General features: G+C 39.2%; 1 protein-coding gene across 2 annotated transcripts in view; it reads right to left on the bottom strand.

Moving 5' to 3' along the window:
• LOC126094743 (uncharacterized) overlaps window positions 1-23,336 on the bottom strand; it is a 40,924-nt gene that overhangs the window by 3,825 nt on the left and 13,763 nt on the right. For both annotated transcript variants that reach the window (XM_049909293.1, XM_049909294.1), the window contains exons 5-6: window positions 13,627-13,727; window positions 6,265-6,394 (exon numbers count right to left, since the gene is read on the bottom strand). In XM_049909293.1, the coding sequence (XP_049765250.1) occupies window positions 6,265-6,394; window positions 13,627-13,727 (231 nt within the window). The remainder of the gene's footprint in view (window positions 1-6,264; window positions 6,395-13,626; window positions 13,728-23,336) is intronic.

The raw sequence follows: 23,336 nt of genomic DNA, 5'->3' as shown, positions 1-23,336 counted from the left end.
ACAACTAATTGCTTGCCCATATGAGAATTTTAGTTTACATTGACAGCTTGACAACTCAAGGGTTCCATAGTTGCTTTGTTCAGAAAGAAAAAAAAAGGAGGAAGACTTAGAGTAATGTCTCATCGACAGTGCCAACATTAGATACGGAATCTGTCAAACAAGGAAAGAATCTGCGCAGAACATAATGAAAACAAACAATAATAAAATGGAAAGTGATAGGAGGAATCAATGCAAAACAGGAAAAATCTGAAAAAAAAAGGACAAAGTGACATCACATAAAAATTGAAAATGAAGGTAGTTTAAATTAGAAATTACACATATGGGAGAGCACTTGGCAAGTTGCAATTCCCACACACACACACACACACACACACACACACACACACACACGTGATCTGCGACTATCCATGAGTGCTGCCAACATTGGGCTGCACTTTTGGATGGGAAGTATTACTGTGCACTGTTAAGGGTGACAGTTCCAGGAATGTGGCAAGCCGCAAGCACTGCCTTCCCCTCACCACTCTTCTCCTCTCAGCATTCGAAATGCGCCTTCTAGGGTTCCCATTAACCAGCACACAAATCTTCATTTTATCAGGGACAAAATACTGTACATTGTGCTTTGGGGACAACAGTACAGGCTTTGAGTATTGGGACATCTGCCAACATGACTAATTTAAGGGACAGTGTACGGAAATGCAAAGTTGAAATGAGAGAAAAGTATTTAGTTTTTATTGATGATGCGAAAGGAGCATCCTAGTTATACAATGGAATTTGAACAGCTATGCAAGGGAACAGGGAAAGCAGGAAGCTGTATGCAGAATTTATGTTTGGCAGTGGGACACGGAGGAAGAACAATACAAGAGACAGACAGACAGACAGACAGACAGACAGACAGAGGGGGGCGGGGTAGGGGGGGGTGGGGGTTGGTTCGTGTTTGTCAGAGGTATCCGAGTGAAGAGAAACACTTTAATAGTTCACAAAGTTTGTGTTCACTTCAAGGGCAAAGGTAAAGGTATCCAGATGTGTGCATGGACTTGCTAGATTTTGCAGTTCAAAACAGGAAATGTGGAACTTCAGTTACAACTGAAATGGTTCATATTAAAGGATACAAATTAGCACATAAAAGAAACATTTCACTTATGGAATTTAAACATTTGTATGAGTCAGTTCGGTGATTTATGCAACAAAACCTGTTTGTCACAGAACTCCAACTGTGCAAAAACTGCCTCAGGCTTTCGAAATCAATTTGAATTCTTTCCAGTGTTACGTGATACAACTTTTAAGGTAAAAATTTTGATCTACTTTCCCAAATAGGTATATTTTGATGTTGCAACACTCCAGTAAATAATGTAAGGGAACCTAGTGTGCAAATACATAGGTGTGGTGCTGGAAACCGGTGGGGCACAATGAAGTTGAACATTATGGCTGACGGACAAAAATTGCCACCATACACAGTTTTTAATCAGAAAACCCTCCCCAACAGAGAAAGATTCCCAGCTGGTATTATTGTAAGAGTTCGTGAGAGTGGGTGGATGACAGGAACTGGTCCAGCACTGGATTTCAGCAGTGAGGAATAAGGGACCAGGAACTCTTTTTCACTCAGAATCAATATTTCTGTTCAATAGTTTTCATGGGCACACTGGTGACTGAGTGAAAACAAAAATTAAAAGAAGGAAACTGTGACCAAGCGATTATTCCTGGTGGCAAACAAGTGTGTTACTGCCTTTGAAAATGTGCATCAATCATCCATTCAAAGTCAGCGTAAGACAGGTCTACAGAAATTACATCAACAACAAAGCCACTTTAATGCTGTTTGTAACGTGTGTGTTTGTCAGAAATGTATCACTGGAATTTGGGTGGATGGTGGTCAATATCACAAGAACTTGCCATGAAAATTTCCAAATAATCTCTATTTAACTGAAAAGATATCATTTGTGACAGTGGCTCTGAGCAGCATTCTGATTCATCTTCGAGGGTGAAGTATCAGACACTGGTGATGCTGAGATGGTGTGAAGTGCTTGTGTTTGATTTGGGTACCAGAAGATACAAACACACTGACACAGTTTTGCTAAACAAGGAGGCATTCTTTTTTTCAAAACTAGCTATTGTATTTGCAAATAAGTTATAACAGCACTTTCCAGCCACTTTATAAAATTCTGACTCCCATAGGAATAGAGAAAATAATACTTTGTTCCGAGTGCTAGAGTTCAATATGACAATAATATCTGCCTTATCTGGTGTCAACTGGCATTGAAAGGATTTCTAATTGTTGATGTGTAGAAGTTCGTATGTTATTGTTGCTGTGGTCTTCAGTCCAGAGACTGGTTTGGTGCAGCTCTCCATGCTACTCGATACTGTGCAAGGTTCTTCATCTCCCACTATCTACTGCAACCTACATCCTTCTGAATCTGTTTTGTGTATCATCTATTGGTCTCCCTCTATGATTTTTACCCCCCACACTGCCCTCCAAGACTAAATAGGCGATCTCTTGATGCCTCAGAATATGCCCTACCAACCGATCCCTTCTTCCAGTCAAGTTGAACCACAAATTTCTCTTCTCTCCAATTCTATTCAATACCTCCTCATTAGTTATGTGATCTTTGCATTTAATCTTCAGCATTCTTCTGTAGCACCACATTTCGAAAGCTTCTATTCTCTTCTTGTCTAAACTATTTATCGTCCACGTTTCACTTCCATACATAGCTACACTCCATACAAATACTTTCAGAAACGACTTCCTGACATTTAAATCTATATTTGATGTTAACAAATTTTCCTTCTTCAGCAACGCTTTCCTTGCCATTGCCAGTCTACATTTTATATCCTCTCTACTTCGACCATCATCAGTTATTTTGCTCCCCAAATAGCAAAACTGATTTACTACTTTAAGCGTCTCATTTCCTAATCTAATTCCAGCAGCATCGTCTGATTTAATTCGACTACCTTCCATTATCCTCGTTTTGCTTTTGTTGATGTTCATCTTATATCCTCCTTTCAAGACACGGTCCATTCCATTCAGCTGCTCTTCCAGGTCCTTTGCTGTCTCAGACAAAAGTACAATGTCATCAATGAACCTCAAAGTTTTTATTTCTTCTCCTGGATTTTAATTCCTACTCCCAATTTTTCTTTTATTTCCTTTACTGCTTGCTCAATATACAGATTGAATAACATCGGGATTGGATTCAATCCTGTCTCGCTCCCTTCCCAACCACTGCTTCCCTTTCATGCCCCTCGGCTCTTATAACTGCCATCTGGTTTCTATACAAATTGTAAATAGCCTTTCACTCCCTGTATTTTACCCCTGCCACATTCAGAATTTGAAAGAGAGTATTCCAGTCAACATTGTCAAAAGCTTTCTGTCTACAAATGCTAGAAACATAGATTTGCCTTTCCTTAATCTAGCTTCTAAGATAAGTCGTAGGGTCAGTATTGCCTCACATGTTCAAACATTTCCACGGAATCCAAACTGATCTTCCTTGAGGTCAGCTTCTACCAGTTTTTCAATTCATCTGTAAAGGATTCGTGTTAGTATTTTGCAGCGGTGGCTTATTAAACTGATAGTTCGGTAATTTTCACAACTGTCAACACCTGCTTTCTTTGGGATTAGAATTATTATATTCTTCTTGAAGTCTGAGGGTATTTCACCTGTCTCATACATCTTGCTCACTAGATGGTAGAGTTTTGTTAGGCCTGGCTCTCCCAAGGGTGTCAGTAGTTCTAATGGAATGTTTTATATTCCTGCGTCCTTGTTTCGACATAGGTCTTTCAGTGCTCTGTCAAACTCTTCACGCAGTACCTTATCTCCCATTTCCTCTTCACCTACATCCTCTTCCATTTCCATAATATTGTCCTCAAGTACATCACCCTTGTATAGACCCTCTGTATACTCCTTTCTGCTTTCCCCTCTTTGCTTAGAACTGGGTTTCCGTCTGTGCTCCCAATATTCATGGAAGTGGTTCTCTTTTCTCCAAAGGTCTCTTTAATTTTCCTGTAGGCAGTATGTATCTTACCCCTAGTGGTATGCACCTCTACATCCTTACATTTGTCCTCTAGCTTAGCCATTTTGCACTTCATGTCAATCTCATTTTTTGAGACGTTTGTATTCCTTTTTGCCTGCTTCATTTACTGTATTTTTATATTTTCTCCTTTCATCAATTAGATTCAATATCTCTTCTGTTACGTTTTAGTCTACAGTTCATAACCAATAAATTGTGGTCAGAGTCCACATCTGCCTCAGGAAATGTCTAAGGCTTTAAAACCTGGTTCCTAAATCTCTGTCTTATCATTATATAATCTGATACCTCCTAGTTTCTCCAGGCTTCTTCCATTAATACAACCTTCTTTTATGATTCTTGAACCAAGTGTTAGCTATAATTAAGTTATGCTCTGTGCAAAATTCTACCAGGTGGCTTCCTCTTTCATTCTTTACTCCAATTCCATATTCACCTACTATGTTTCCTTCTTTTCCTTTTCCTACTATCTAGTTCCATTCACCCATTACTATTATATTTTCATCTCCCTTCACTATCTGAATGATTTCTTTTATCTCATCACACATTTCATCAATTTCTTCATCTGCATAGCTAGTTGGCATATAAACTTTTACTACTGTAGTAGGCGTGAGCTTCGTGTCTATCTTGGCCACAATAATAAGTTCACTATGCTTTTTGTAGTAGCTTACCCGCATTCCTATTTTCCTACTCATTGTTAAACCTATTCTTGCATCACCCCTATTTGACTTTGTATTTATAACCCTGTAGCCACCTGACCAAAAGTCTTCTTCCTTCTGCCACCGAACTTCAGAAATTTCCACTATAACTTTAACATATCCATTTCCCTTCTTAAATTTTCTAACCTACCTGCCCGATTAAGGGATCTGACATTCCATCCTCCGATTCGTAGAACGCCAATTTTCTTTCTCTTGATAACAATGTCCTCCTGAGTAGTCCCCGCCTGCAGATCCGAATGGTGGACTATTTTACCTCCGGAATATTTTACGCAAGAGGACGCCATCGTCAGTTAACCATACAGTAAAGCTGCATGCCCTTGGGAAAAGTGATGGCTGTAGTTTCCCCATACTTTCCGCCATTCGCAGTACCAGCACAGAAGGCCATTTTGGTTAGGGTTTACAAGGCCAGATCAGTGAATCATCTAGAATGTTGCCCCTTCAACTACTGAAAAGGCTGCTGCCCCTCTTCAGGAACCACATGTTTGTCCGGGGAAGCTAGGAGCTATGCCTTGGCCGTGCGATGTAACTGCTGAGGCGAGAAGAGAGAGATGACAAGAAGGCAGTGCCGACTCCTTCCCATACCACTGGCGAATTACTCTTGTGTTGAGTTCGAGTGAAAGCAGATGTGACATGTGGAAATATCGGCAGCTCTCTGAGACAAATGAATATATTCCAACTCGTTCCAATTTTCTCCACTACTACTGGTCAACCTGATGTGGCCAAACTATAATTTCATGAAACTGTCAAGTGAATTTAACTTATGCCAAAAAATCTGAAAATGCAAGCTTTGTTACTTTTCTAATTACTCAGTTGCCACTAAAATGTCACACAAACAAAGATGACTGACATCAGAATTAATCACCAATGAAAATTAATAATCACTGGGTGAGGTAGCTATAACTGTCCCTTTTTTTTGACATAGAAGGGAGCACAGGATTCCACCAAAATTTAAACGAAAACCTCTATCTCTATTTAAAAGGTTACTTGCTATTTTAATAGCAACTGCAGTCTTAAAAACATTCCCAAGCAAATTCGCTGTTACAGTACATTGTCTTGGCACTATCATCTTATGGAATATAACAACATGCAGATTCTGGCATGCACTTCCAGCTATTGCGAGTGCTATTAAGGAAGCAGCTGAAATTTAATTAGCAAGCAACCTTATAAATAGAGATGGAGGTTTTTGTTTAAATTATGCATGGAATCTTCCCCTCCCCCTTGTCATAAAACACTATGTTAACTCACCCATTTATTATTAATTTTCACTACAGATAACTTCTGACATCAGTTATCTTTCGTTGTGTGACGGCACTCTTGTTTGTTTTGTGTGTGTGTGTGTGTGTGTGTGTGTGTGTTTTCTGAAATTTCAGTGCACACTTACATTTTATATTCCCTTGCAAACTGATACTTCCTGTGATTTTGGCTTGAAAATGACAGGGTATACTATCAAAATATCAATGGTTGTGAACATCACCAAACCACATTCCCCAAAATATTGGAAAAGTGAAAATACGGACTGCATGATGAATAGTTACCTCTGAACAGATCTGGAGGTGGTTCCAGTAGTGAAGTCTGGCTGCATTTCGTTAGGTAACGGTATGCCCATCCAATAACATAGCCTATCATAGCCACAGCAATTGTAAGTAGAGCCATCAAGATTGGGTGCTAAAAGCAAAGAGCCAATGCTTAGCATTTCAATACACACAGTTTACATCAAAATAACTTTATGAAATCAATTAAGAGTTAACAATTCTTACGTAGTTATTCCAAATTAAATTACATTATTGTACTGTAACAATAGGCACACGATACTTCTACTATTCTCCAACTTATTTCCTATAATATACAATAATGTTTTGTCCATATATTGTTGGTTCTAATAAATATTCAATAAACTAAGCAAGATGGAAGTAACTTGTTTTCTCTTCCCACTACTATTTTCTCTTACACCAAATATCTATCAACAGAAAGTTTAGTACACCTGATTACATGTTTCCTGGTCTCTAGGATGTTTGAAATACCATTCTGTTCCTAATATTTTGATGTATCTGTAAGTCATCTTCTGCACATGTTCTGAGCAGTGGTCTGATATGAGCTTGCTGCCTAGACTCCAACCATTGTGTTGTATTATGGTGTGATACCCCTATTTACAAAAGAAAGATCATTCCCATCAACCACTATGCCCTTTGATACACACCATTCTTCTGCCTGTGCCATTATTCTGTTAAATATGTATCTTCCATGTTCCTCAGTTTTCACAGATTAAATGAAACAGGGATCTTAATAAACTGAACAGTGGCTTCCAGGTATTATCAACAGGTTTTCTGATACCATTATTTCAAAAGACTCATTCACATTCACATTGTCTCATACCGCACTGTGATGATAAACTTTTTCTGTGATAATACGTCTTGTGGTGCTGAGTGACAGCTGATCAACTTGGCTGCTGCATCTGTTGTTCATATCATCATAAATCGCAATATTAGTACAGACACAAGATTTAAAAAGTTTGATACAAATGAGGGACTGAACTTTCAGAGCACCCACACCCCCACCTCAGCTTGTGAAAGACGGGTAAAGACAAATAAGTTGCACATAGCAAGTGACTACAAATTGTAAAAAGATTGGTTGGTTGATTTGGGGGAGAGGACCGAACTGTGAGGTCATTGGTCCCATTGGATGAGGGAAGGGAGGCGTAGGAAATCAGCAATGTCCTTTCAAGGGAACCATTTCGGCATTTGCCTGAAGCAGTTTAGGGAAATGACACAAAACCAAAATTGGAATGGCCGGACACGGGTTTGAGCAGTTGTCCTCCCAAATGCAAGTCCAGCGTGCTAATCACTGCACCTCATCACTCAGCTTGCAAAAAGGAATGTGTATTTACTGCCCAGGTATTGCAAGTGTACAACTCCCTTTACATGGAATACAAGTTGTTGCAAGAGTATAACACAGTTTTAAATTTATATGCTATTAAATGTCTCGTGCATTTTTGATTATCTTGTTTTCCACTATACTCTTCCTCAAGGAAAATTCACAATTCCTTACTCCAAGGAAGACATGGGTTACTTGGTGCATATTAGCAAGGAGGAGCATTGTTTTCTCTATATTCCTCTTTCATCATGTTCTGAACCCAACCCATGTCTCTGGTACTTTGGACACCATGTAGGACTGAGTATGTAGAGTCTCAATTTTAGTTTAATTAGTGCACTCTGGTAACAGTGAATTGAAGGTGGGAGTTTTTAAAAATTTGCCAGTTATTTTCTTAAATGATTATCTTTGCCTCTCATAATTCTCTTCTTATACACTCTTTCTGCAACTCTAGAGTCTTTGTTCGTAATGTTGTTGCATATCGCAGCACCACCTGGTCAATTAACAAGCAAGTTGCCGGATGAAATAAAATTTGTCTGTAAGAATTTCTTCCTCAGTGTTTTCCGTTTTCCATGAAAATCCCTTCATGCTCCTTTAGGATTCAGAACACAGATGGAACATCCAGGGTGGAATAACAACAATTTGAATGAGGACTGGTAGCTACTCACCGAAGAGATGTAGTGTTGAGTATCAGAAGGGCACATTTTAAAGAAGACTAAGCTATCAGGCAAAGTCCTTCAGGTTTAGGAACACACACACACACACACACACACACACACACACACACACACAGCTACGGTCCAGCTGTGAATATATTTACTCATCTTACAACCAATCATTTTTCTTACTTGCTTGAAGCTGATATGTTTAATACAGATATGTCCAAATTTACCTCAAGCCTTGAGATGGATCCAAGACCCCATTCAGCGTTGTGTAACATTTTACAATTGTACCCAGTTACACTAAGCTGATTCCCAAGGATGTAGGATGCGGTAGTTATTCAGAGATGATGAGGCTTGCACAGGATAGAGTAGCATAGAGAGTTGCATGAAACCAGTCTCTGGTCTGAAGACCACAACTACAACCACCCAGTTACAGTCACTGAAGTGCGCCTATGTTGCATCTGGTTTGGGATATGGCAGCACTAGCTCAAAGTGCAAGGCGTTACTACACCTTTGTACTACCTCACAGACCTGAAATCTCAATACTTAACCATGAAGTTAAACAACTAAAAGATTGTGAAGTATTCCACAATTTTACACTTCAAGAGTATGGTGGCATGGACGATGCTTGATATTTCTGTTCCCCAGGCTTTCAAGTTACATGGCTGTACTACGAGCCTCCAGTACAAAAGGCAACACATTTTCAAATCATTTATGTTCCTACTTGGCTAATTCTCTCTTTCATTTTCACATTCTGCCCATAATTTACAATTAACAGGTAGTTTATTGGTCTTTTCTCTCTGCCTTTCCATCTCTTTAAAGGACTCAACAGGATATAGTTTCACTTACATTCACTCCAGTGTAAGTTTTGATTTTAAAATTTAGAGCACCATTGCGAAGATCGAGAAGGAATCTACATAATGAAGATGTTCCACCAGGTATAGTTCCTGCTTTTGGAAACATGAGGTTTGGCAGGTGTATTACGAATCTGTAAATTGACTGTTTATGCTAACACATCTTACTGCTAACCTTTGGACAGAAAAATATTTCTAAACGATCACATATCTCTGATTCAATAATTGAGGCACCAAAATTAACAAGGCCAGTTGAAGTACACAAATTCTGCTTATGATACTAGGATTTGCTCAACAAGTACTAATTCAATACTGGCCCAGTCAGGTGGGGCTCACAATTTAACACCATCCTGAATGCACATGTAACTTTATGAATGCTATGAAAGTTGAGTGACAGTGATTAAGAACATGAATTCAAATTTGGCAGAAACATGGTTGAAATCGATGGTGAGGCTCTTACTTTGAATTTTCTGTAATCTTCCTATTTAATCTCTCACAAATGAGGTGGTTTCTTCAAGAAACAATGCATCTTAGTCGTCATCTCGTACTTGACTATCTGGGTTTGTGCTTCATGCCCTATGATTCAGCAAGGATTAAAACGTTAACATCCTTTTTTGCAGAATTGCTACAATATGATTGAAATTAACGATTATATACAGGCAAGCAGAAACTATGTTCACATAATAATAAGTATCTTGCAGAGCATTACAGCCTGGACTGAAATATGTTTATTAAATTCTTGGTGTCATCTGTGGAAGTAAGGTACTCAGTTCTTTTAATATTATACGTAACATTGGCTAAATTATTTTGCGAGTGTAACAGGGAACAGGATTAACTCTTATTGTTTTGCTAAACTAATTTATATGAATAATGGATGAACTACACACATGAAAAAAAGTTGTGCATCACCCCAGTTCCCAAACGCTTTAAGATAGACACTGACTGTGGATATTTTATCACAGGCACAGTCCCTTTGACTGTTCAGAGATGTCATTAAACCATCCAAAAGATGTAAACAACCATGCATGAGTATTGCCTATTAGACAGAGGGGTCCGACAGCCAATCCGTTCCAATCATTCCACCAGGGAGGTGGTATACAGCTTGTATTGTCTGTAGTTCAACCATGCCTAGACGGTCAATACGCAGGTTCGATCGTGTCCGCATTGTTACTTTGTACCAGGAAGGGCTCTCAACAAGGAAGTGTCCAGGCATCTTGAAATGAACCAAAGCGATGTTTTTTGGGCATGGAGGGGGAGGGGGGAGGGAGAGGGAGGAGGGAAGGGGGGGAGAGGGGGGGGGGGGGAGCTGAACGACATGCCTCACTCATGCCACCCAAGGGCTGCTACTTAAGTGGATGACCGCTACCTACAGATTATGGCTTTGAGGAACCCTGACAGCAAAGCCACCATGTTGAATAATGCTTTATGTGTAGCCACAGGATGTCATGTTATGACAAACTGTGCGCAATAGGCTGCATGAGGCACAACTTCACTCCCGACGTCCATGGCGAGGTCCATCTTTGCAACTACGACACCATGCAGTGAAGTACGGATGGGCCCAACAACATGCCAAATGGACCACTCAGGATTGGCATCATGTTCTCTTCACCGATGAGTGTCGCATATGCTTTCAACCAGACAATCGTCTGAGACGGGTTTGGAGGCAACCCGCTCAAGCTGAACACCTTAGACACACAGTCCAGCGAGTGCAGAAGGTTAAGGTTCCCTGCTGTTTTGGGGTGGCATTATGTGGGGCTGACATACACAGCTAGTGGCCACGGGAAGTGCCATAACGACTGTACGATATGTGAATGCCATTCTCCCTCCGACAGTGCAACCTTATCGGCAGCATATTGGCGAGGCATTCATATTCAGGGACAACATTTCGCAACCCCATTGCGCACATCTAGTGAATGACTTCCTTCAGGATAACAATATCGCTCGACTAGAGTGGCCAGCATGTTCTCCAGACATGAACCCTATCGAGCATGCCTGGGATAGATTGAAAATGGCTGTTTATGGATGACATGACCCCTCCAACCACTCTGAGGGATCTATGCCGAATCGCCGTTAAGGAGTGGGACAATCTGGACCAACAGTGCCTTGATGAACTTGTGGATAGTATGTCACAACAAATACAAGCATGCATCAATGCAAGATAACGTGCTGCTCGGTATTACAGGTATCGGTGTGTACAGCTATCTGGACCACCACCTCTCAAGGTCTCGCTGGACGGTGGTCCAACATGCCATGTGTGGTTTTAATGACCAATAAAAAGGGCAGAAATGATGTTTATGTTGATCTCTCTCCCAATTTTCTGTACAGGTTCCGGAACTCTCCGAACCGAGGTGATACAAAAATTTTTTGATGTTTGTATAATTACTGACCAACAGAAAGATTCATAAGCTCTTAAAAACTATTATTTAATAATAATAATGTTGTTATTAAGCATAATGAAGTGGTTCAAAAATCTTGAAGGGGTAAATGGGCTGACGACCCCACTGCCTCGCCCTTCATTCTTCCGGTATCACACCATTACACTTCTTTTTTTTGACTATGTGTGGTGGCGAAGTGGACTCGCTCACGGGAGAATAAAGGTTCAAATCCGTGCCCAATCATCCTAATCTAAGTTTTCTATGATTTCCTCAAATCACTATAGGCAAATGCTGGAATGGTTACTTTTAAATGGCATGGCCAATTTCCTTCCCCGTCCTTGAATCATTCTGACTTGTGTTCCAAATCTAATGAACACAGTGTCAAAGGGATGTTAAACACTAATCTTCCTTCCTTCCTTAAACACTATTCTATGACTTTCACGTATCACCATTGCACATTCTTCTGATGAACAGTGTGTTGTATGTATCACCCACATCTCAGGAAGATGAAATGAGAACACTTTAACTAAATTTTTATTCAGCCCTTCTAGCATAGATCACAAACAGAAACTGGCAGTTATACACTTACTGGTGCAGTTTGGTAGACTTCAAAACTGTAACATCATTAGTTAGCAATTCACTATTGTTTTTGGAGCATCATATACTGTCACACTACCACATGGAGAGTTCAGTTTTTTGGGTATTTGTCAACAGAACCTCCCACTGTACTGTACTTTTCGTAGTAGTATTAAATAAAGTCCGTAACTCTTTCCTCAGAAGTAGAGTCAAATGTTTTCAGAGTTACTGTGAACTAAGTCCATAATAGTTTCGTTTTACAATTACAGATTCAAGGTATACCTTTTTTGTTTAATTTTTTTAAATAAATACTTGGGTTGTAATAGTCTGATTAAACTACTGAAGTTTCTGAAGAAATGTTAACAGTGTCTTGCATCAGCAAGCATTCATGAGAGAATTTGCAAAATGTCAAGCATGTAGTTCTGTTTTTAGATTCTTCCTTTGACAAAATCTAAATGTCAAAATGACAAAAATACTTCCAGATTTTGACCAGAAATAGAAACTATAGATTTGACATTCCTAGAGGACTTCATTCTTGCCTAATAATACTGACTATGCATAACTGGAACACTAATAAATAAGGACAAATATATGTACTTGCAAGAGGATTGTACAAAAAAAAATCCCCAAACACGAACAAGCTTAAATTTACATTTGTTTAAAAATAATGAAATAAATTTCCAATCACTGAAACTTTGAAAAACTCCATAACGTGGAAGTGGACACACATGGACAGCCTGTCAACTAGATGAATATACAGTGGCTAAGATTTGGAAAAGGCTCACCTTTAATGATTGAATACAAACACATTCAACAAACTTTGCACTCCCACTCAACAGATTAATATGTAAAAGAGAAAAATCTGCAAAAAATGACCCATGAGCAATGTGAAGAAAAATTGTATGAAATCAGTCATGCCCTAAGTGACACCACTACATCACACATACTTCAAAAGGCTTGCAGTACAGTTAAACATATGCTCCAGTAATATAAATTTGCAAAGTGAGAATGATGACATTGTCTATAACTAGAATCTTAACAAATACTTTAACATGCAGTTGTGCAAGTGTAATAATACTGATATGTTTCCTCGGCATAACTTCTCTAAGAACTGGTGGTGTAAAAGGAGTGTATGTAAATATAACAAGAAACAGGTTAGCATGATTTGTGATATAAAACTAATGTTGCTAATAAATCTTATGTCAAACAATTTCCTTTAAGTTTCACAGGGAATCTGAATCAAGTGCCGTACATTGTTATATTTATCCTGAGAAGCAGTAACTTCAATGAGTTTGTGGATGTAATATAGCATAATGGTCCATTTTAAAAATTTATGAAACATACTTAAACCTTGAAAATGGTTAAATCCTGTGATTAAGTAATTCAAGGTGTTTACCTTTTCAGTACTTTCTCCCAAAATTGAATTTAATAGACTTTGTTCAAGTTAATTCCGACCCCTCCATATATCAGTAACAAAGAATATTCAACTGTGTTAACTTCTCCATCCAGTCTTACAACATTTTAATTCTCAGTCCCTCAACTTATATGCACAATGAACTTACTTTAATTGAGGGTTTATCAGTTAGTAAATAATCTGCGATGACCAATCCGACACCAATAATGATACCAATTCCAGCTCCCAGCCAAGGTATCTGAAAGTCAGCTAAAAAAGAAATGCAAATACTTGTTTAGACAGTTTACAGTGAAAATAAAATATAAGAACAAGTTCTCATTTAATAATAACAAAGGATTTTAAAGTTTCAAGTTCAAACCTTCAATTAAATACTTCCCAACACTATTATTTCAACTTCATCAGATAAATTGGCATGCCAAAATAATGTAACAATTAATCTCATTGAAATCCCCATTTTATTCCTGTAAAATACTAAGACCAGTACCAAATTTAAGATTGGTGGCCAGACACTACAAAGGATATTTTCAGTTGATCCTTTCATTGAAAGTGACGAAATACTCATTAAGTCACACACAGTTGGCAATTAGTCATTCAAGTTTGTCCATAAAGCTTAGTATTTTTATGCATATTTATTACTTCAGTCATCTGTAGATCTCGTTACCCAGAAAGTATGAAATACACTGATGAGCCAAAACATTATGACCACTGCCCACTGTGACCTCAGATGCCACATGATAGTGACGTGGCCATGTGGTGCAGTAACAAAATTTGTAAGCAGAGCAGACACAGAGGGGAGGGGGGATTATCCCAGTGAAGATATGGGCTGCGAATGGTGGAATCTGTTGAGCTCAGCAACTTTGATAAAGGGGAGATTATTATTAGGCAGAATCTGTGAACAAGTATCTCAAAAACGGTGAAGATGATAAAATGTTCATGTGCTACTACTGTGAGCATCAACAAAAAGAGGCAGAAAGACAGTGAAACTATCACTAGATGCTGAATGGTTGGACGACCACAACTCTCCACAGAATGTGGGGTTCAAAGGCTTGTCTGCTCTGGAAAGTAGGATAGATGGTGATAGTGGCATACCCTACGTGTTCATGTGTTGACCCAGTGACGTCATCAGTTACAGTGGGCACGGGACCGTTGTGATTCGACTGTATCGGTGGAAAAGTGTAGGCTCTATGGCTGAATCACATTTTTGCTGCACTAGGTCAATGTAACAGTATTATGCTAAAGGAGACATTCTCCTGCACTTGCATGGGACCTGTGGTAGTAATGGAATGCTGACAGCTGCAAACCACCTGCAACCCTTCACATTTGATATGTTCCCTGAAGGCGTTATCTTCCAGCAGTATGATTTTCCATGTGTCTGAGCCAGAACCATGCTATGGTGGTTTGAGGAGCATTATAGTGAACTCATGTTGATGTTTCTGTGAATAAATCTAGCCAATGTAAATCTTATGGAATCCATCCAGGTCACTATTGGACGCCAAAAGCATGTACAAAAATCAGTGGCACATTATTTACAGGAATTACATGACCTGTGCATAGACACACAATGCCACATACCTCCACAAACCTACCAAAAAACTGTTGGATCCCTGATATGCAGAGTCAGTGATGTACTTCATTTCCAAAGACAGACAAGCTATTAACCAGGTGGTCATAATGTTTTGGCTCATCAGTGTACAGTTGTCATGATGCCTTTGATTACTACAATGGAATCCATGTAAGACCAGGTGAATGTCCCCCATACCATAATACTACCAGTTTCGAGCAGCCATTCACCTGGATGGAGTATCTGGACACAACTATCAACCTGGTGTAACAACAAACATGATTCATCCAACTAGGCAACACATTTTCACTGATCCATGGTCCAATCTTTATGGTTCCATGTCCACTTGATGTCTTGGAAACACAGTGGAGTCATCTGCTGTGGAGCTCCATCTTCAACAATTTGTACTGATGACTATTCTCCAAAACACTTGTCCCTTCACCACAATTGTACTCTGCCATCAGACCCCTGCCACAGATCTTCACCTATCCTGCTTCATAGGGTGGGCAAGCCTCTGACATGCATGCTGTGTAATGAGGCACAGACATCCACACTTTGTCGCCTACTCAGTTTTTCTGTCCTGCAACCACTTTACATAGATGTTCACGATGTAGCACGCAAACAGCTTCACCATTTCCCTGACGCTCATTCCCAGGTTCTTGGCCAGAATCTACCCATTATTAAAAGTTATTTGAATCTGTGAATTTCTCCATTTGCCACCCTATAATTGCTAGAATGAAACCCCATTCATCTCCTCCCTCCCTCTCTCTCTCAATATCTCTCTCTCTCTCTCTCTCTCTCTCTCTCTCTCTCTCTCTCTCTCTCTCTCTCTCTCTCTCTCCCCCCCCCCCTCTTTCTCTCTCTCTGCCCCACCCCCCCCCTCTCTCTCTGTCTGTCTGTCTGTCTGTCTGTGTACTCTGTGTCATATGCCCACAACACCAGCAAGCAGCATTCATTCCCACACTACCACCATTCCATTTCCAAAAATAATTTGAAATGTATGCGATTGCTTTCTGCTCATTTCATGAACAACCTCTTCCAATAAGCGTGCTTTGTAAGACCCAAAAATGGGCCAACCCTTAAACTGGTTTCAAAATAATAGTACTTTACTAGGCAGGGTCCATCTAGAGGCGGTCTGCTGTTGCTTTCCTCTGATCTTTTATCCGAGCTACCCGACCAGTTACAAGGGAACTGGAATTAACATGGGCTCTGAACCACAGCATAGTTTGGCATTTTTTGCATTAACAAACCATTACCAGACAGTGAAAAAATGATAAGCTCCAAAAACCTCAGGGATGAGCAAGGACTGAAACAGACTTAAGGGTTTGTAGTCTGGTTACCTATGGAAAAACTGAGCCACATTCCTCAAAACCGCTTACAACTCCAGAAACTCTTCTCAGGCTGCCTCTTTGGTTTTACCAACAGTTTATTTCACCTTCTCCCTGATAAATGATGTTTAGGTCTTCAAAGTCTAAATTTTCTCATGTCTCTGTCATTTCCCCTTATGTTTGCTTATTTCAGCATGGCACCCCTTTCCCTCTAGGTGTGCAGCTTCCAAATTTAAAAAAATTTTACCCTGCTTTCAGCCAGGCGCTCTTTTAACTATTCTCATTTCACAGGACAGCCTGATGATCATATTCCATTAATCAAATACTCAAAACATTTTGTTTGTTTCATTACAGTACCTATTTCAAATTCATGACTATGTTGCAACTGTAAGAGGGCCACAGTTTCCCAGAACTACAGTAGCAAGATGTTACAAAATCATTCGAACAATAGTTAGTGAAAGAATTGTGAGCATATATCAAAATAAAGGGTGTCCCACTCAAACCTCCCCGATTTCAAAGATCCAGGAAAAAACCACAGTAGATACGACAGTGAAAAATGCGCCACATTGTAGAGCATCTCTAAGAATTTATTTATTTATCATCAATACACCTGTACATGTGAACCGTTTGTAGCACGAAGAACATCGAGTCTATATTCAATTTTTTGCCTAGTTCTTGGTAACTTTTCCTCTGTTATTGTTGCAATCGCATTAGTGATACGATGTCCCAAGATAGGAATATCGTTCACTTTGGTCGCATACATGCAGTCCATCACGAATCCCCACATGAAGAAATCAAGTGGCATAATGTCAGGTGAATGTGATGGTCAGGCAATAGGTCCTCCGTGTCCGATCCAGTGATTGGGAAATTTCCTATCCAGGAACTTGTGAGAAGCTTTTGACCAATGCGGCACAGCTCCATCTTGTTGAAAAATGGTGTTGGGTTGCAAGTCTTGTATCTGAGGGTACATAAACTGCTCTAACATGTCCAGATACACTGACCCATTCACTGTTTGTCCCTCAAAGAAAGAACAGTCCCACTATCCTGTCATGCACTAGCCTGCACCAGACATTCAGTTCAGGGCTATCACAAATGTGCTCAATGACAAAGTGCAGATTCTGCAAACCCCAAATCTGAACATTATGCCTATTAACCCTTCCTGATACATGAAAGGTTGCCTCATCTAAGAATAAACATCTTTCCAGGAAGTTGGCATCCAGATCAATACACTGCAGCATATCCACAGCAAATTGTTATCAGCGTGGTTTGTCATTCGGCATCAGATGTTGCAGAATTTACACTTTGTAGGCACACATACGAAGACACAGGTGAACTACACAATGCAATATTGATCGAGGTACATCAAGTTCCTAGATGTTTGACTAATTACTTCCATACGCTTCTGAGAAACATTTGTCTGAAGTCTTCCACTGTCTCTGCTGGAAACTCCGTAACATGCACTGCTAGAATGTTTCAGAACATTTCCTGTTGCCAGAAACTTCCTGTACCATTCCTTACTTGCTTTCACATCAGGTGGATCAAATTCATACAACTTCTTTGCACAGTAATCAGCGATTTTGTTTCTGCAAACCACACTACTGCTTGCATGCGCTGCTGTGGAGTCGCCATTTTCACTTCATGTGAGCCTGCTGCACTCTGGCTACGATACTTGGCTCTTCTGACACAAGATTATAAATTCTTTGAGATTTTCTACAATGTGGTGCATTTTTCATTGTCTTATCTACTGTGGTTTTTCTCTCCTGGGTCCTTGAAATCAGGGAGGTTTGATTGGGGCACCTTGTATATCTGTCTACGGTTTGTATATTATTACTCAGTATGAAGACATTAAAAACATGATGAACCGGACCTTTTATCATTACTCTATTCCTCTAAATGAGAAGAAAGGTGTTTTAGTAACTTGTATGAAAGTGGTTGTATACAGTATGCCTTTGAACAACTATAGCAAGTGCTGGTAAACTCCCACACAAGGGCCAGCAACAAATATTCTAATGAAAGTATGTACACAAAAATTTGTTTTCAATTCTAAATGTAATTTTATTCATACTACATAGTACAGCACATTCTAGTGGCCAACACACTGTTATTCATTCTCATTTTGAAATGTTTCGTCACACTGGTCGCGTGGAAAGTTCTTGTAGTATCCTTCAATTTGTACATTTTTTTATATAAAGATGACTACTTTGTATGAATATAATAGAGGGAAACATTCCACGTGGGAAAAATATATTTAAAAAGAAAGATGATGAGACTTACCAAACAAAAGCGCTGGCAGGTCGATAGACACACAAACAAACAAACACAAACATACACACAAAATTCTAGCTTTCGCAACCAACGGTTGCCTCGTCAGGAAAGAGGGAAGGAGAAGGAAAGACAAAAGGATATGGGTTTTAAGGGAGAGGGTAAGGAGTCATTCCAATCCCGGGAGCGGAAAGACTTACCTTAGGGGGAAAAAAGGACAGATATACACTCGCGCACACACACACACATATCCATCCGCATATACACAGACACAGCCTTTACATATGTCTGCTTGTGTCTGTGTATATGCGGATGGATATGTGTGTGTGTGCGAGTGTATACCTGTCCTTTTTTCCCCCCTAAGGTAAGTCTTTCCGCTCCCGGGATTGGAATGACTCCTTACCCTCTTCCTTAAAACCCATATCCTTTTGTCTTTCCTTCTCCTTCCCTCTTTCCTGACGAGGCAACCGTTGGTTGCGAAAGCTAGAATTTTGTGTGTATGTTTGTGTTTGTTTGTTTGTGTGTCTATCGACCTGCCAGCGCTTTTGTTTGACTACTTTGTATGCCACACAGGATCATCGTTATGTAAGTCACACTATGGAACACCTGACAGTTTTTGGAACCATTGCATCTACTGCTCCCACAATAATACCTATTGTACTTCTGCAAGTAATGAGCTTTTCATTCAACTTCTACTCATACAGCTGGACAATTTCCTATAACAATGTCAACCTATGAAATTACTATCTACAACCTCACTTCTTCACTGTGGCATTTTCAACGGCGTGCTGTTACTGTTTTGGTATTTATGAAAGCCTGTTGTTGCATTACGACAGCTAACAGTCCTTTCCAATGCTTATTCATCGCTTTTTCATATTTTGAATGGTCTGAAGACAGTTGCAGAAAGCAACAAAAACTAGTTAACGAACTTTAATTGTGATACGAAGATTGTGGTCTAGGCTTTAAAAGCTTTTACTTTTAAAAATTTTATTTAATATATCACATTAAAACCTCCATCTCTTCCCTCTGACCATGTCAGGCTTCAATGGTACTACTATCATAACACAAATCCCTGCATCTTGTTTTTCTAGATGGGAACAGTTTTTTGTTGAGTTGCTTACCATACCGTTAGTAACAATAAAGCCTTGGCATATACGCAGTGATTTTTGGCAACTGTCATGGCTTTTTTAAAACATGTCACACACGACCTGTATCTTCTCTTCCTGAACTTCCTGCTAACAGTCACCCATGCCGATAGCAGTGTCCTTGGTGATACATAGTGACATGGCTGTTACCGAAATCCAGCCCAGTTCCCATTCCAAGGCAAAAGTATATAGACAGTGTCTCTAGCTTATGGATCAAACAAGGCAGTTAAGTTGCATGATACTCTTGGTTGTCAGCACATATGTAGAGCTTATCTGAGATGCACAAACACTGGAAGAAAACAATCACATGCCCGCAGTGTCACGTAGATGCAGTCAGAAGAAATGGAGTAAGTGCAGCAGCCCATGCTGTTACATGTGAATGATGCCTCAAGGCATAAGAAGCCCACTTCAAACTCCATCCTTATTATCCATTTCGTAACAATCGACCTCCAGCTGAGTTCATATCACAGTTACATTGCATGGAGAACACTGAAGCATCCCACACTGTAGGAATTGTGGCAATGTCTACTTTTCTTTGATATAAGAATATTAGATTTTAGGTGAAAAGGTGGCAGCAAATGCTAGAAACCATGCTTTTTCGAGCATTTTTTGATGAGTGTCAACTTTGAGGAGTCATAGAAACCAGACCATATTTAGGAGAAAAATTTCCTTTGCACAGTCCAAAGAAATCTTTCTCTATTTGCAGGCAGATTTTTCATTATTTTTCAATTAGTCATTTAACTGCTATCATATCTAACGCGAGATGCTACAATTGAGCTTACTTTTAATTCCTCTAGACATTTTGGGGAACACTTTTGAAGGCCGAGTGATACAACTGTTTAGTATTGTTTACCTTAAAACTCTTGTTTTCCTTTACTACCATGTTTTTGACAAAAGCTCAACTAAGTTCAATGGGAATGACTTTGTAGGTCACCAAAGGTAGCCATAGAAGTGTAATTTCCTTGCCCACTGAGCACAATACATTTCCCAAAATGTATTCTTGTGACCTGACATCAACCCCCATCATTGTAGTAAGTAGTCCATCCAGTGTTTCACACTTCTTATTTCTCACAAGAACTATTCTCTTTTCCCTGTTACTCTCGTTTTCTATCAGCACTGTTTTTTGTTGAACTTTTTTATCTGAAGCCCAATTTACAAACAGCAAACCCAAGAGTTGTTCCACACACACCAGGGAAATTATAAAGTTCAGTCTTCAACTTATCCAGTATGGCTGCTACTGTTGGAAACTTCTTTTCCACACAGAAGTCATATACTTTTCTTCCTAAAACTCCGTATTTAAACTCATCCAAAGCAAATTTCTGTTGCCTGGCAGAACTCTTATTGATGATATAAAACAAAGTTTCTCTATATACTTTTGAGATTCGCTTCACTGTATTTTCATTACTACAGAGATGTTCAGAAGTTAGCTTGCTCACTGATTAGCAGCTGCTTGCACCCTCTTTTTCGGCCGCAAGTAAGCACCAGCATGAAAACCATAGTCTTTTCATAACTCTAAATGATGCATTGTTTCACCCAAGTATTAAGGCAATTTATTATATCACGAAGGCTATCTCATGTGAGTACACAACAATGAACCGCAGCACAGTTGTTTCCTATGTGATGGAATGATCCAATGTAAACGCTGCAACAATGAACTGAAAATGCTGTTCACAGGTTCGGCAACATTGTGTACATGAGCACAAGGTGCATAAAGACACAAATGCAAATAAATTAAACATGGGGTAGTACTGCTTTACCAGGTGTACCAGTATGAAATGAGTTTTTTTTTTTCTGTTGCGAAAATGAAACACTAATGTTGAAATGAAAAGTAAAAACATTTTATTCAAATGTACTGACCATTGCTTTCGATACATCTTGACCACCTTTTTGGCAATTTGTGGACACCACGCCAATAGAAATGTTCGTCTTTTGAAGCAAACCAATCGGACACTCAATTTTCGACTTCTTCGTAGGAATCTAAGTGTTCCTCAGCCAATGCGTGTCCCATTGATAAAAACAAATGGTAGTTGGAAGGGGCCAAGCCTGGTGAATACAGCAGCTGGGGTAGCAGCTCCTAGACAAGTGTTTTGATTGTATCCTGAACCAGTTTTGCTTTGTGTGCAGGTGCATTGTTGTGCAAAAAAATTACTTTGCCATGTCTTCTGGACCATTCTGATCTTTTTCAATCAATGCATAGTTCAAATTGATCATTTGTTGTCTGTAGCGATTAGTATTCACAGTTTCACTGGGTTTTAGAAGCTCAATGTTGATGGTTGTCCCGGATTAACCCATGATCTTTCCCATTTAGGATTCTTAAAATAAATCCATTTTTCGTCGCCAGTAGCAATTCAGATTTTCTATCATGTCTTTTACCAAAATTTGACAAACGGTTTTTCGGTTTTCTATCTGTCTTTCATTCAATTTATGTGGCACCCATTTTCCACACTTTTAGATCTTTCCCATAGCTTTCAAACGGTCAGAAATTTATTGTTGTACAACATTTAGCATTGCTGTCATTTGCTTCTGACTCAAAGTATCATCTTCATCCAATATTGCTTGCAATTCGGCGTCTTCAAACATTTCTTACATCAAAATCATTATTTCTAAACCTTTAAAACCATCTTTTGCTTGTTGCTTCTGATAGAGCATGATCACCATATGCCTCAACAAGGATTCGATGCAACTCTGCAGCACTTTTTTCAAATGAAAACAAAAAATTAATGCTTTCCGCAAATCATCACTTTCTGATACAAAATTCGACATTGTTAACACGATGAAAACATGTGATGTTTGTTCCATGACTTGATGTATACTAAATATCTTTGACAGATGTCATACCAACCAAACAAAAAAAAAAAATTAAGGCTCGTTTGCAACAAATGTTCCCTATTGACACATTTATGTCTTAACGCTCATTTCATACTGGTACACCTGGTATGTAGATTTATGTGCATACAAACATAACAGCTTTCAAAAGCAACAACCAACTTAGAATTTATACTTTTTTCTTGCCCACACGTATCGCCATTAAATTAATTACAATAACCTACATCTGCCATTATTATGACAAAATGACTAATCAGAAAGCCTGTAGGTAGAGAAGGTTGTATCTTTACACTTTATGAAGGAAATTTAACATAATTTTGTGACTCTTCGAAGCTGACACCAAAAAATGCTTGAAAAAGGACATTTTCTCTTAACTATTACCATGTTCATTGCTTCCTTTTCAACGAAAATATAATACTACTACGTGAAATAAAAGTAGACATTTCCACGGTTCCAGCATAATACGACAGACTGATGTTCGTCATGCAATGTAACCAAAATATAAGCTTAAAGTCACAGGTCAATCATCATGAAATGGATAATAGGCCATGCTGCAGTGTGTTGGTTACTAGTAACGGCTGTTCATTGTGCTACATGGTATGAATAAAGTGTCTCCACACATGGAAAATTTACACTACTAGACCTTATTCCCTCAATGATTGACACCCACAGCTTGTTCATAATATCTGAAAACACCCCAAGCAAAGTCTACACCTACTGTTTCTGAGAAGGTAAT

This window comes from Schistocerca cancellata, chromosome 8, assembly GCF_023864275.1.
Source record: "Schistocerca cancellata isolate TAMUIC-IGC-003103 chromosome 8, iqSchCanc2.1, whole genome shotgun sequence".
In the NCBI taxonomy this organism is placed as follows: Eukaryota; Metazoa; Arthropoda; class Insecta; order Orthoptera; family Acrididae; genus Schistocerca; species Schistocerca cancellata.
The sequence above is the reverse complement of the archived record's forward strand: the minus strand, read 5'-3'. Positions and strand labels throughout refer to the sequence as shown.